General features: G+C 26.4%; 1 protein-coding gene across 5 annotated transcripts; it reads right to left on the bottom strand.

Moving 5' to 3' along the window:
- Positions 1-927: 927 nt before the first annotated feature.
- On the bottom strand, positions 928-16,553 carry LOC114131381 (solute carrier family 23 member 1-like). 5 transcript variants are annotated; one of them, XM_050209676.1, is made up of 13 exons: positions 16,324-16,548; positions 15,537-15,761; positions 14,600-14,757; positions 13,572-13,777; positions 10,137-10,263; positions 8,494-8,614; positions 8,281-8,422; positions 7,595-7,708; positions 6,950-7,089; positions 4,235-4,382; positions 2,754-2,833; positions 2,507-2,651; positions 928-1,382 (listed from the first exon to the last, which is right to left on the bottom strand). In XM_050209676.1, the coding sequence occupies exons 1-13, from the start codon at positions 16,378-16,380 to the stop codon at positions 1,234-1,236; spliced, it is 1,812 nt and encodes a 603-aa protein (XP_050065633.1). In that variant the 5' UTR covers positions 16,381-16,548; the 3' UTR covers positions 928-1,233. The 5 variants fall into 5 exon arrangements, 3 of the variants coding, with proteins under 3 accessions (XP_050065633.1, XP_050065627.1, XP_050065637.1); XM_050209670.1 differs by having other exon boundaries at positions 928-1,385; positions 16,324-16,535; XM_050209680.1 differs by lacking the exon at positions 16,324-16,548 and adding an exon at positions 15,861-16,016 and having other exon boundaries at positions 928-1,385.
- Positions 16,554-16,890: the final 337 nt, after the last annotated feature.

The raw sequence follows: 16,890 nt of genomic DNA, 5'->3' as shown, positions 1-16,890 counted from the left end.
TTATTAGTGTAACTGCGTTTTTCTGTAGTCGTTTTGTCATTATTTTTAAATTAAGATTAAAAACCGTGTCAGCTATCTAAAATTTTTCTTATAGAAAAGAAGTGAAAATAACCCCATTCCCAAAAAAACTTCTAATATTTGGAGATTACCGTTTGGGGAGGTATCATTGTATACTTATATGGGATATTAAATTATACTTTAGTGATAACTGATGACCAACAATTTTAATTACCAATATTGTTTTAAATAATTATTAATTATTATATAGGTAATATCAAATTCATGCTACTTAAATTAATATGTTTAATCGATGAACGCAAAACTTTAATTTGATAACAAATAATGGACTTAGGGATCTTAAAATTTCTTAAGTCAGTTAATATATATATATATTATTATTATTAAATAACTAAATACGAGTACTAATCGAGATAAACTCATAAACTAAATGAAAAGAAAAATAGATTAAGTGTCTACTAACTCTACTAAGTAGGTATATACACAAATAATAAAATATAGACATTTTTTTTTAACTACGGTTAAAATATAAAATTCAATATCTTTTCGATATCAATATAATATGTTCCAATAAATACATTGAACGATATTACGAACATTTGAAATTACGTCAATGGTGGATATTATCACTACCATGTTTCGTACTTTTATACTGCCAATACGGTATTTAATATGATATAACAGGACTCGGGAGTAGAACGCTTAATTAATAATAATTAATAACAATAACTGTTTCGACATTGTTTTTTCCTGGCTACTTAAATATACAAGCTTGTACGCGATAATTGAATTTTTACCGAAATCATTTTGTCAGACATATTTTATTCGAAACTTCATTTCGGATCCGCGAACAGCCGTGACGTTCTAACCTATATATAAATCCAATCACCATCAATACAAATACGCGTATATATTATATTATATTATATTTAAATAGACACAGGAAATAAAATATAGTTCTGTCACGTCATGAAACGAATCAAGCGCGCGCAGTCGTCGAACTTTACAATACTTTTATTATAGATAATTAATACATCAAAGTGAAAAAATAAAATAAAATAAAACAAATATAAAAACAAAATTATAGGGAGAAGTAAATAATGAGCTCAGTCAATCGATTATCTATAATAATATAATATGTATTATGTATTTTATCGAAAATCATATCGATATAATACATATTCACATAGTATTATTATTATGACATCGCGTGTATTATATAAAAAATGTCATACAATAATTAATTTTATCGAAGAGATAATCTGAAATCTTGTATACTTGTTCGTCAACGGTATTGTTAGGACTCTTATTGAGTTCTTTACCGTTATTGTAGTCCGTATTACTGTTGACCGCATCGTCGTCATCTACTGAACATGAAAAAAAAAAAAAAAAGTAAAAAAACAATGCGTGTGGATTAAAATAATAATGGTATATACCACATTAGGATCTATGGTTTTTTTGGCATCTATAGCATTCTATACGAATTTATTATATTTATCGTTGTATATTATAGAGAGCCTAGATAATATAATAAATAAGTAATAATAATAATAATAATAATATTAATAATATAATTATTATTCAGGCTTTCTAGTTGTATATATTATCGTTTAATATAATATTGATATTATTAAACGTCAAAAGGTCCATTCCTTCTTTTTAATAATTCAAATTGCAAATAGATATAATTATTTCTTTTTTATAGGAAGAGGAGGAGTTTGGTCTTGTTAAAATTGTTTAAAGGCAAACAATTCTAATCATACTTTATTATATTATTATAAGCATTAAATTATGCATTATATGATATTATCATACTACAAGTATTGGACAATTTGAATTTAAAATTATGTAGGTAATATAGGGAGCATAAACATAATATATATTATAAATGTATATATAAGGGGAATGTTTATGTTTAACACAATCATCTGACAGCATTTATAACAGGAACAATAAATAAATAGGCACTTCAGGCACCTGAGAGCCTGTAGAAATACTCGGCTTGGCAATAGCTGCAGGCTATAAAAAGGTCAATTATGAATATTCATCCTCGATAGTTCTCATCGACAAGATTATATAGATAGTAGTAACTATGACTAGATTTTATCTACAGGCAATAAATAATATGTCACGATCGTTTTAATCGTGTACAAAGTTGAAAGTTATTGGAAATCATGCTTAGCAAAATTAGCAAAATATGAATTGATAAATAGGTATTTATGAAAAGTTAATAATTAGTTTATTATATTAAACTAATCGAAAAAAAATAATTTTATAATTACATAGTACTTAATTAATAACTTTACCTACCTGATTCAATTAGTTACGAATTATCATAAATTAATGAAATACAATTAAATAAAATGAAATATTTTTGAATGATAATAAGAATCTTCCACTCTTTTGAGTGTCATCAAGCTTCTAAGTATGATTATTAAAAATAAAAATTATAATGTATTTAGTTTTTCTAAATAGTTAAAAAGAATACCTGGAATTGTATTATCTAAAATAAAACCAATAAATCCGGCGATAAATATTCCCGAGGACAAACACGAAACTACGACATCATGGGCGGTTTCATATTTAGTGTTGATGATATTACCGTGTACAGTTGAGACATACTTTGGAATCGCCTGAAAATAAAATAAATAAAAAATTTAAACCTCCTTCCATATATTTGAATAGATGACCATTAAAGTTAAGCAAATTATATTATGATTATTATTATTCATTACCAATCCAAAAAATATTGACAATCCGAGAATATACATATTTCTTAACGAGTTGAGATTTATGAACTGTAGATTAGATAGCGCTATATAAACAATACAAATAAATAAAAAAATTAATTAAAAATAAATATTGATTATACGATAACAAAGAGACTTGGCAGCTTGTAGGTTTTTATAATATCGGTTTCTTTCCATTAATAATCGAAAACATTTTCCGTTTATGTAGTTTTGTTATTTTTTTTTATAAAATTCAAATTTTAAACAGATGCGATGAAAAACATCATTATAGTAATTTATAACTTATAATATTAAAACGTAGAAAACCTATGGAATAACTTAGATGTTGAACATTGCGTGCATCCGCCAACGTCGTTAAGATAGGTGGTTTATATTAATACTTATTACTTATAGTTCACGTATGATGCACCAAGGGTTAGCATATTAGCTCACACACGTAGGAGAATAAATGTATTACTAACCTAATGCCAACATAAAAAAAAAAATAAGAAAATAAGCCATGGTAAATGTTTGAAAATAATTTTTGAGCTGAATCACCTGTTACATAAAAAAATATTGACTGACAATGATCCAAAGAAATTGTTTTGGTAGAATTTTATGTTACAACCATTCTAATCCCGTCAATTTCCAATGTATTTTATATATCTCTCAACGTGATTTAATTTTCGTCGTGTTCCTGTATGCGTACGAGATAGACGAAAAAAATGTGCTCAAGTGAAATTCTCCATATTATACAGGAGTGCAGAATCGATAAAAGAACAAAACTATATATAAGACACTCTATCCAGTTGGAAAATAAGCAGCCTTAAATTGTTGGTATCGTGATTTTACCCAATCTATACAAATATAACAATATCGATCAATAATAAATAAAATAAATATAATTAACGGATATAATAATGTATAAGAGAAACTTGATAGTAATATCTATATATAGTTACAAGTATAATTAAATGAATATTTTATTAAAATTAAGTCTATTGTTGTAGAGCAAAGGCATATACTAATGAAGAATGTAAGATATTTTTTTTTGACCACTCAAAGAATAAAAAAACTGCAATATAGGTAGGTATATGGTCATATGGACAAACGTATGTGCAACGAAATCGATTAAAAACCTGCATGCAGTCATATCTAGATTCTAGGTATATGAGTAAACAAGAATAGACCCAATTTATAATTTAATTCAAATTTATATCTTAATTAATGAGTTAAATAAAATAATAGAAAAAATTATATTTATTTTGAAGTTTGAGTTATTATTATATGAAATTGTAATAAATTGAATTATTTCGTATACTGTATAGATACATCGATTTAGTCAAAACCCCTTTCCGGTTGTACACCGGTTTACCTATATGAAATAGTATTCAGAACTTCCATACATTTTTCATATGCATTACACATAATTTAACTTAATTTATAAATTTATTAAAATGAAATAAGTTTATATTAAATATACTTGCCTACGGTTCCAATCAACACAAGTAGTACGGACGTCATTGCCCCTAATACAGGATCCGGCATAGTAATCAACAGTGCGATTAGTTTGGTAAATGTGGACACGAAGATCATTATGCACGCTGCGAGAGCGATCACGTTTCTACTGCACACCTATAAAACACCACGATATACGCCAAAGGGTACGATTAATGTTATCACTTATAAAATATTCTAAATGACTTACGAGTTAAGACCAATGAAAACCTTATAACTTTTTCATTAAAACGAACTAAACGCCTAGGAAAATGTAGGTACTTTCTAGCTTAACTCTTATATAGTTATATTATATATCTTATGTTTCGATTTTAAAAATGTAAAAATAAATAACGAGCATATAAACAGTGCCATTCGTCGAAAAATATTTTTAATATTGAAAATTGTTAATAAATTAAATAAATAAATATTTAAAATAATTCAAATATTTTAGACTAGTAATAATTGGCTTAAAATAATTGCCTACCTATATATATATCTCCCTAAAAATATAACGTGTAAAAAAGTTCCAGATGAATTTAATTGTCTAAATTAATCGTCGGAATATCATCAATTTTTTTCTCATACATATTTTACGTTTACGTCATTTAAATTTTACGAACGATTTATTCGTGGGCGTATGTTTATTATAAAATAATATAATGACGTGTTAGTGATACAAAAATTGAACGGCGTGCATATAGGCGAACTAAAGTACACAATAAGTGCAAGTGTGGTTTACGATTATATTGCAGGAGAATATTCCAGTTTTGCCTGAATGATAAATTTACTAACAATCGTGCACGATTATTTTATTATGGAAGGATATAAAATGCAATTATTATAAAGTAAAAGAAATAGCTACTTATTTTAAATAATAAATGTAAATAAACATGTCAACAATATTAAATTCATAGAATAACTTTTGAGTTCGTAGTTTATAATATTCATATTCGTATAGTTTAGCTCAACAACCGTAACAATATATATTATTGTATAATATAATATTATATTTAATTATATCACATTATATTATATTAAATTATATTACACTATATTACATTATATTATATTACATTATAATACATTATATTAAATTAAATTATATTATATTATATTAAATTATATTACATTATATTACATTATATTATATTATATTATATTATATTATATTATATTATATTATATATATTATATTGTATTGTATTATATTATATTATATTGTATTGTATTGTATTTATGAACGCATTAAGTAAAAATATTAAATTTATTTATTTTTGAAATATGTGTAGGAATTAAACAACATATACTCCCGTTTTAATGATGTTGGTTGTGAACTAAAGGATCCGTAGTTTGTAATTATTATTTTGCAATAAATTAATTATTCATGCGACTTAAGTTAATTTAGATATAGTAAAATACTGACAATACAGTAAATGGATTGAAAAGTGTTAAAAATAATGAATACATATTATTAGGTATATAAAGCATAATATATTAAATAAAAAATTGTAATTATAAATATTTTAATATTTTTTATAGTCTAGTGCGCATGTTATGGAATATTGATATAATATCTATAATAAATTACAGTTTGCAATTTATCTATCTATTAGTATTAATCTATCAAATTTATATCATACTAAATTTATTCCAAGTTTAATAAACAAATTTGATTAACATTGACCTATATGCTAAAATATTATCACATAATATTAAAGAAAATAATGTAATTATTTATTTGACTAGATATATTTTGTTGGGTTTTCTTGAGTAATAACATATTTATTTATCCAAATATTATAAGTATTTAAAAAAAAACATTAGCCGATTAAAATTATTTATAAATTTAAAATTATTAATTGTTAAAATTATTATTATATTTTAATATTTATACAAGTGAAATACACTTTTATGGTTTTATCCATTTTTTAGAAAAAGAACAAGTTTACTTCATTGTTGTGATTTTAAGTATAATATTATAACCATAAGTACTATAACTTCAATGAGTATTTTAAAATTAAACAAATCATTAGGTAGGATATAATTATTATATCGATTGTCTTGCTTGAGGCTATCGAATTATGACATATTATATTACCACGTACAAAATACAGCATGAGGACCCTAGACTGTACTCCATAAAAATGATAATAATTATGTTATTCTACAGTAAAATAACAGATCGCGATAACCATTGACCGATTCGGTTATATATTATATATATGATATATCGCTATATCGGACAACAATTATGTACAGTTTCGTGTGATTTGAGATGACATTATATTTTTTATATTCTCAGTATATACAATGAATACCAATATACCTACGAGTGTATACTGTATACTGTATAAAATGAAACTCGGGACGATATATTGCTTTTAACAGATAACTACCATAGAGGTATTATTCACTCTTCTTCCACTATACACTAACCTCGGTTTACCCATAAATAATAATAAAACCTTACAATAAACTTTTTTGATTAATAATATTATTATATTATACTGAATACATAACTTAATTAAAATTTTAAAAACAGATAAGTATCTACATTTTTCGTTTAAAGGAAAATTTAATATCCACCGGGGTGGAGGCCGCCATAATTATTGTTCAAATGTCCATATAGTGTATTTTAATTATATATTAAAATAACACTAAGTTGGTAAATGAGATAGTATTATTATTACTAGTATACATACTCGGGTGATTCCGATGTTTCCAACATTTTCGCTGGACGAGCTGATACCGGAGCCTGTACCCAGTAAACTAGCAAAAATTGTACTGATACCTTGGACGCCAATACCTCGATTTACCGCATTCTTTGGAGGTTTCGTTAAATCTGGAACAATAAACCATAGATGTAATAAAAATAAAATATAATATGTTAATTTATGAAGTATTATATACTCTCCTATTATTTTGATTGAAAATGTATTGTTAACACTTTTATAGATACTAACCACCAATCATATTTACTATACATAACAAAATGTTATTTTATAAGCTCGATGAAGTTTTTTTTGGGGAGTGATGTAAATTAAATCGTTTTGTATAAAGATTTTAAACATCATTAACAAGTATCGTAGCCGATAGCTTATTGAATTAAAAAAAAACTATAATGAATTAGTATTTCGATAAACTTTCTATAAAACATATTAATCTAAGTAGTTTAAGTAGTTTAAGACGATCTAAATAATTATTATTAACTGATAAGAAAAAAAATTAATAAAGAAAAGCTGAAATGTATTAATAGCATGTGACTGTTTATGGTTTTAATTAAAAAGGAGTACACTAGAAATTATCTTATTTATTGATATTTTACAATAATATTTTCATATACTTACTGGAATATCTCGCACACGTGTAATAATTGGCAACTGACTCTACAACGTTAACGAAAAGCGCAGGTAGCATGGTTAATACCGACGTCAAGCTAAATGTTGGCCGACCCCATTGAACTAAGAGAACACACATCACCGTAAGTATAATAATTAGTTTAAGTATAATAATATAGACGTAGGTTCTCGTATAACTCGCATCAACAAATTGTGAGCACAAACAGAGCACGAGTAGTGGTATATTTTACCTATACCAAAGTTGCAAATAATCTATTATAATTTATAGAGGTTACATCCGTCAGGCGCGGATTTAAAGGGGTCTAAAGAGCTGTAGCCTCTCATCTCTAGAAATTTTATGTATTTTTCATATAATAAATAATATTGTACATGTCTTAAACTTATACAATTATTACCAAATCTTATCTATACAATGTTATACTTATAACCTATCATGTACTAAAATTATTAAAGTGTTTTTTCTGAAAAATATTTAGTTCCTCCGCCCATTATCATTTCAGATTTCTAAATCCACGCCTGATTTCCGTTCAATAATTAACGTTTTACATTAACTCAAAAAGTAGAAGAATTTAAATTTTAAAAAATATCCTTCCCCTCCCCCCAATATTATAAAAACTTTCGCTCTGCACAGAACTCTCAAATGTTGAAACGAATTCCCAATGATAGTTCATTACAAGGATAAGGTATTCGGAAGACCGGTGCGTTGCGCAATACTCCAGTCTTCGATTCCGTGTTTGTCGGATCTGTTGGCAATAGACTATTCCTGGAAGTCAGGTAAGCACACACAATCCACACAATGCTTACGCTGAATAATATCTGGTTAAAAATTTAAAATAAACAAATATTATAAGTGACAAAGTTCATGTGTTGAATCACTATCATCTTACCGAAAACAGTGCAAAAATTTTCAACCGAACTCTGAACAGTCCACCTCGAGATGAATAGACTGGCAAGGAAATGGCGACTTTTCGCAAATATTGTGAGAATAACGTCAGTAAACATAGCGTTCTGTAAACACAATAAGATATAGATGAATTAATACAGTAAAAGTTTTTTTTCAGTTTTTCGATCAGTCTTAAAAAAAACTTATTATTCATTTTTAGTATTTAATAAACGGTACTTTACACACACTAATAAAATATTATTAAATATTATTTTTAGGTTTAATATATATGTATTAATTATTTCAATAATCTCCATTTGCCCTAACGGCCTAACAGCATTATGTAATAAAGTTATTAACTGAGCACAGCGTACGTGGTACACGGATATATATACATTAATGCAATACTATATTTTTTATAAGAAAATACTTATTTAAATCCTATAAATATTAATATACTTTAAATTAATAATTATATTTCGATCAAATACAATAATAATTTAAAAAAAAAAATGATCAAGGTTGACTATAAAAGTTATTTTACCGATTTCTTTGTTCAAATGATATTGAAATGTTATATTAAAATGAAATAATTATTATCTCTTCTATGTGCTTTGTATATATAAAATTGTTTTGACTGATAATTGCTTTTTTTTATGTATTTTTAATTGGATTTATAAATAATTAAAAATTCAAATCACGTTAATACGCCGATAAGGATTTTAAAACAATTACATGGAAATTGAATATAATATGTAACTGGTAAGCATCGTGTATAGAAAGTTATGCTGGAATTCTTGTAATATTGTTAGGTTTTCACTTACAAGTAAATCAAATGATGAGTCCAATTTATACATTTTAATTTAGACTATTCGAATTGCCTATGGTCTCACTCCTAAGTTTTCCATAGGAAATATTGATTTTTTTTTTTTTTTTTTAATCTAAGTATGATATAGAAGGCAACTTATGTGCACCGCTATCGTTTTTTCTTTACTATTATAAATAAAATAGATATTCGGAAATATTTTCTACGGTACTCCAGTGAGATTAGTGGGTTTTATACAATATAATGTTGAATACTGCGCGATACCGAAAACCACAACTTCCACAACTCTAATAAGCCACAATACAGCTATAATTGTATTATATCCATTAAAATGACAAGCGTTAATTTTGAATTAGGAAGAGGTATTAAATACAAAATCGTAAAAAATATATCATTGAATTAAATCCATACATTTCAAAAAGCAAGGATTATAGTAATTACTTATTAGATGTTCTAATGGAATCATAACAGATTTTAATGAAAACAATTTATATTTTGTTTAATTTTAAAGGTTAAAATATTTTTACTAGAGATTTCGTCATTTATCATTTTATTAGTCGTATTTTGTACAATATATTATAACAAGAATAATATTACAATCCTATCCAAACATTTTTTAATGGATGTTTGACGTTTCATCGTCGTGGTATTTCAAGCAATAAAAATCAAAAACATTACACATAATGTTTTGATAACCTGGTTTCTTATTTTCAATGTCACACTTCGTGTAAACTTACTGTAGAGATCAAACATTATAACTTGTAAGTATAATAGGTAACTAAATATATTAAAATATTATTTAATGTTAAAATTAATTTTACATGATGGCCGTGGTCCAATTTCCCGACATTAAAAACACTCCTTTTTCTATAACCGATAGCCCTATGAGGCACATGGTCGGCACTACGGTCAGCGGCGTTATGTACTTCAGCGATTTTCCAATAAATCCTGCAAAGTAAAAACGACAAAAAAATATAAAATGCTCAGCGTATAATATTATTATAATCTATTTAATATTTCATATAATGTATATACTATATATAGGATTTAAATAATAAGTCCGTTCTCCAAACCAGGAATTAATGATGGATTATAATATAATAATAATAACGCAAATTACGTATATCGTATTATTTTATTGGTATTAATTGTAATTAATGGTATTATTTTTACTCCCATCGCCGATGTACAAATATGTTTTGTTTTAGGCTAAAAAAAGTGTATAGTAAGGAAGGAATAGAAAATGGATCAATAACTCACACATTATCAAATAAGATAATAATCAATATATTATAATTTATAATTCATTTGTGAATTGCCTATTTTTATTATTATTTTATAGCTGAAGACTGAAGTTATAGTGATGGATCGCTATCTAAAATTGAAACACATTATTTTCCTTTAAAACTTTGTTTTAATTTAAATGATTTTCATAATTGTTAGTAAAAATAAATGTATATTTTACATAGTTTATGAAACTCTGGAAAGTATTTTTAGATTAAAATACGCAGCCATAATAAGGGTCGTCGATCGATGCTGTTAAAAATTCAGTATTGTAACAAGTAATTAAGTTTAAAGTTTTTAGTTTTGAGCAAAAAAATAAAGTAATGCTATTGATGACAGATTTTTTTTTCTTGACCACATTTATTATTTTATATTAATCTTCTAAACTACCTACAATAAGAATCGTTTTCCAGCCTCTGTTTTATAGCATGCGTATTTAGCTATAATATATCTTAAATATTTTTCTAAATTTTTTATAATTAATTTGAAGCATATTTAGTAATGAATACGATAGCGGAACTTTTAGGAATAGTTACTTTGACACGCCTATTTTATTACTAATTTTTTTATTTCATAAATATCGAAAATTAAAAAAATCATATTTTCTCAAAAGTCCTATAATTTTTGGTTTTGAAAACTATCAAGATCAATTTTTACAACACTCTTAAATAAATAAAGCCAAAAATATATTATAGAAGTCTCCTTGGCCCTTAAGCTCTCAAACATCATATATTCATACATATACTATTGCCTATACTTATTATCATTATTTCATTTTGTCTATGGAGGTTAGGTTATTAGCAGGTGAGGTCTCCAAATTATCAAAAAGAGGTTCAATATTGAACACAATTAATCAAAAAATATATATAAATAATTATATATTGTACGCGCGAAGTGCTTAGGTTGTATGGTATTTTATTAATATTATCGTTGACGCCATACTTAACCCGTCTGGACTTCTGCAAATTGGTTTTCAACAGCACACAATTAAAATGTTGTTTGCTATAACAACGTGTAACATGCGGATAAATATAATGTGTCGCCAATAATGATGATACAACGATTAGTTCAACGTTCAACCTATACATAAGATATCTATAGTCTAAGGTAAACAATTTTCTAAATTAGTGGGTAAAAAACCAACTGTAAGATAGTGTTATAGATAATATGTAAGAATAATATGTACATATTAATTATATTACCGATAGAAAAAATACTAATATTTTCCGTATTTCTATTACTAAGTACCTAGATGTATAATATTTAATATTATATAGTATATACTATATATAATATGAATTACACTAACTTTGAATAATTGAAGATTTTTCTCAGACTAAATACAAATTTTAATAATGAAAAAAACCGATTAGCAATAATAATTTATTCGCGAATTGGGACATTGTTATTTACATATTTGTATATCAATAATCAATATACATTAAAGTTAAAATGATCAATGGTATTATATCTCAAAAATATTATTTAATATGTTCTACATATTATAATAATTAGAAACAATAAGTGATGACTAATATCACATCAAACGACCAAACAATCATTTATATAATTAAATGTGATCGGAATGGCGAAAGGCCAATCAACAAAAAAATAATCTAGCAAATTAATATTTATTTTAAATGAATAATAAATTATTGTTTGGAGAAAACCTATATTTAAACTCGTTACTGATAAAAAAGTAAAAAGACACCGGTCAAATGTTTAAGTTTATTTACTTAATACTATTCGTACAAACAATAATCGTGTACTTAATGGGCGTTGTCGATAATAAAAATAATAAATTAATTATTATACACAGACTGCTTTAACTAAAATTCATTTTTTTATTTTTGTGTAGGAATTTATAAAACAGCTCAAATTAAGCCACATAATTTATGCATACATCTTAAGGCGTATACTTGGGTGGTGGAGGAACATGATGGGCTTACAGTGACTTACACTTTTTATTATCATTATTATTATTTACTTTATAAACTTAATCTGTGTCTGTGGAAAAAAGAGTATAAATTGAGTAAAACTATGTAAGAAACTGGCCATTGATGATAATTTCCAATCGGTTGTCTTTTTTTATTAATTAATTAAAAGATATGAGTTTAGTAAGTAGTTTCTACATAATCTACGCTTCAAATACTTTGAAGGATTACTGGAATTTTAATTAACTTTTAAACCTTGGATTTAGGGTGAGAGTGAGACTTTTAACAAGATAATGAGAAAAGCTTGAATGCTATTAGAGATTTTTTTATTTCTTTTTGTACAGTTTTTAAATTATTCTAATCACTGAGTAGGTAATCATACTGATCAGAATAATTACTGTGATTAGATAAGATAATAATATATGTATGGTATGAAATTTGTTATATTTCTTATGGTTATAATTTTAAATTACAGAATTTTTTGAGATTAGAATTGTTGCATTTTCTTACATTTATAATTATAGTTTGGGTTTAAAAGTAATTTGTAGGTACATGAATAGCTTAATATAGGTATTTAAATCTTAAAATATAATTTATAATACTACAGTACAGTAGTATTCTACAGTGTCTCGTTATGTTTTCCGTGTATAGCGTAACACAAGATAATTCTTTTAAAGTTAAACATACATTTTAAAGCTTTTGAATTTTTTTTTTTTTTTTATGTAATTTTAAGTCAATACAAGACCATATTTTTGAAAAACTGGAATGGCAAAACGAGTGTTTGCCTAAAAATGAATTAACTTGTATATTGGAAAATAGCATTCATCCTCACCTTCACAATAAAATGATTATTTATTCAAATTTAAAATTTTTAGTAATATTCTTACCAGACAAAATAAAGTAAAATAAAAACACAAAGACCCGCGTTAAATTGAAAGTGTTATCACTTGGCTTTTTTCCCCAAATTAAATAATGCATGTTCTTTTGATTTCTTAACTCACATAATATACCTAAAAATAAAAACAAAAATATTCTTACCAGAATAGCCCAAAAACATTTGAATGACACCAATGATGATCATAGCGCCTTGAATGTTCTGAACCCGGAGATTCCATTCTAACGTCCGAGCCTCGGGACCCATCGAGAACAGATCAATGTTGCTACTACATTTCCATTCTGGCAGTTCCAATATGGGTAACGTGCAGAACAGATACACAAATCCACTGGACTGTACAATCGGGAGCCTATTTAATGTTATATTTATTGTCAAATAGTGTCATACGTATAATATGTTATACAATCATTAATAGCTGGGCACGTTACTCTTAAATCTTTATATATACTAATAATAATATAAGTAAATACAGAGAGATTTTTTTATAGCAGAACATACGAAATTTCATAAAACAATCTAACTTAACATACATCAATAAGATGGAATTACAATGATGAGACTATACAAAATGTATTAAATGTTAAGGATGCGTTTTAAAAATGTACACCAAATCTACCGAATAAAAAAATTATCTTATGCAAATACTATAATTAAGAGAGATAGAGATGGTATAGAGTTCTGAATGTTTTAATAAAAGTACAATAACTATGTATAGTATTGTAGTTATTACACATTTTAGTTTTCGTTTTGTATTACATTTCAGTTTATGCTCAAATAAATAAATATAAATATAAGGTACGTAATACATTCCACATATGAGACGTATTACTTCTTTACAAATACATATAATTGTAAGATAATTGAATCCAGTCACAATATTTAATTAACTTAGATAAACAGAAGAAAAAATAGCCATACACAATAATGAAGTTGACTGAACAAACTACACAATTCAATTTTGTCAGAGTTAATATTTCAGATAACGTTGTACCTACTGTAAAAATAACTAAATTTTGAAGGAAAATAAAAATTATAATTTAATTATAAAAACAAAAACCTATTAGAATATATTTATACTACTCTTATAACCTATAAATATTATAATTACCTATGTTATAGTTGGCCTAAATCTATGACCGATGAAAATAATTAATATATATTTTATGCTTACCTGACACCCAAAAATGTCTGCATCAAGGTGCTTATACCGGCCATCATGACAGCCGTGGCTAACAAGTTCGCGCGTGCCGGGTCCTCTGGTAAAATGCATAGTTTCGGGGCCAAAATATTATACAAGAAGATCAAACAACTTAAAGTTGTCACTACGTTCTGTAAAACGTTTACAATAACGATAAATACATATTTTTTGTGTGTCCTTGCTTAGTTTATATTTTCACACATTATAAATATGTATTTATTATTTTATAGGAATAAAGCATAAGTACCTATATATATATATATATAGGTATTTCGAATTAGGTACCTAGTTATCGAGTTATCCCGCATTGTAGATGTGTTAAGTATTAGATTATTATAAAAAACCGTATGAATATGACTGTGAATTAGACAAAATTTGTTAATTTTAAGTTTAACGTTTAACCCGATTAAAATAAACGGTAAATTACATTTTATAATATTAGTATAATATCTTAATAATTGAATCCAAAAATGTGGGCATATTCTTCGATTTCTTTCGAACGAACTACTAACAGTTGCGAATCGTTCCATTCGAAACTTAATACGCGATTCAACAAAGCACGTTCAAATATATTATTGTTTTCACATGTATTAAATTTAAAAGTACAAACTGAATCTAATGTATTATAATAAGAGAGCTCGACAGTAATAGAATATGTAAAAAAAAAAATTATGAAAATAAGAAAATATATATAGCAAAAATTTTCGACGATTATTTAAATAAAAAAATTAATATATTCACGTAGGTATATAAAACTGGCATCAAACCACTATACTCTGAAAAATAAATCGACTTAACTTAATTTATACTGAAAATGTCTAATACATTTCCCGGGCCTGAATTTTTATCCCAGGCCGTCCCTGCAGGCCGGCGGAATCGATAAACCCCCTTAATCACTATAATAATATACCTGAATGGCTAACAGCGGTGTTAAGTACGATGGCGGATTTCCGTTGATACCGTATGCCGCAAGATTATCGTCGACGGGTTCCTGATTTTCCGTCTCGTCTTCCAAATCGAGTCGAATTTCCAATGCAATGTTGTTGTGATCTGGTGCCACTTTGATCACGTCCATGACAGGCGAATAATAATTATTATATTTCAGTCTTTTTGTCTTCGATTGCATGCACCAGGACTGCGAAAAAAATAGCTTTAAAAATGTTTAAATCTAAATCGTCCGCAGGCCCCGGAAACCCAATGTTCAATATTATATTATATTATATTCTAAACCTACTGTTAACACTGCTACCGACCAACTGAAACAGCGATTACAATACTAATATATACTTAATAGGTATACTGCTCCACATAATATACTAATCGTTGTACGACTGTGTGGCAATAATAATAATAATGATGATATTTTATACCCGCCCATTCACCCATCCTTCTATTCCTCTCAACACGATTTGGACTTAAAATATTATCGGTTTTAATATTATTTATCCGAATCAATTAAATACACACACAAACACGTCGTTCGGTCCATATCAAGCTTATCGGTTCACTGGTGCATATACTATTATTGTTATACTTTGTTTCCGATGATCTTTGCCCGCGTTCGCTGATACACAGTGATACTGTTCTGTTACAGTGAAGCGTCTTTCAACGCCTTAGGTACACACATTTGCGTACCTACCTAAATAGGTATAAATATTCTAATACTTATTAATAATTTAATATTATATTATATTTACGTGTCTGTACTCCGTACGAGTCTTGTGCTCACAATTTCGTCTCCGATGGTCTGCCATCGATTGGGTTCTATCAAAATCCCATTTAATGCCCCGTCCCAATCACTTAGACTTACCTAAGTATCGTTTTGTACATGTTTTACACAACCACGTGCTGTAATTGATCGATAATTTTATTTTAACGACAAAAATAAAATGATAGAATATTATTAGCGACTGCTTATATGATTGCAATATTTATGGGAATCGTTAAGTTTTCGCTGTTTGTAGCTACATAGGTACATCTTACATTGCAGTAGCGATAATGTATAATAAACGCAATCGTTTAAAATGGAATAAAGTTTACGGGATTAGTAATAATAATATGTCATAGTAAATATTAAAATATCATAATATTATGTGTGTGACACACAATGCAAATAATAATTGCAATTACCTTATTTATTACTCATGTATCCTGTTTTCATTAAGAACTTGAAATTTGTTTTTTTTTTTATTATTATTCAATGGATGTTAAATACACATCATAACAAATTGCCTAGCAAGTCAATTCATTTTTTTCCTTGCTAT

The sequence above is a fragment of the Aphis gossypii genome, chromosome 1, assembly GCF_020184175.1.
Source record: "Aphis gossypii isolate Hap1 chromosome 1, ASM2018417v2, whole genome shotgun sequence".
Lineage (NCBI taxonomy): Eukaryota > Metazoa > Arthropoda > Insecta > Hemiptera > Aphididae > Aphis > Aphis gossypii.
This window is presented reverse-complemented; position numbering and strand designations above follow the sequence as displayed.

What these genes read in the sequence shown, in the direction of transcription:
- LOC114131381 (XM_050209670.1), bottom strand. Translation starts at nt 16,380, where the DNA reads ATGGCAGACCATCGGAGACGAAATTGTGAGCACAAGACTCGTACGGAG. An exon ending in AAATTTTTGCACTGTTTTCG is followed by an intron (nt 8,423 to 8,493) that starts GTAAGATGATAG and finishes ATTTTTAACCAG; the next exon opens with ATATTATTCAGCGTAAGCAT. An exon ending in CTTCCGAATACCTTATCCTT is followed by an intron (nt 7,709 to 8,280) that starts GTAATGAACTAT and finishes GTGTTCTCTTAG; the next exon opens with TTCAATGGGGTCGGCCAACA.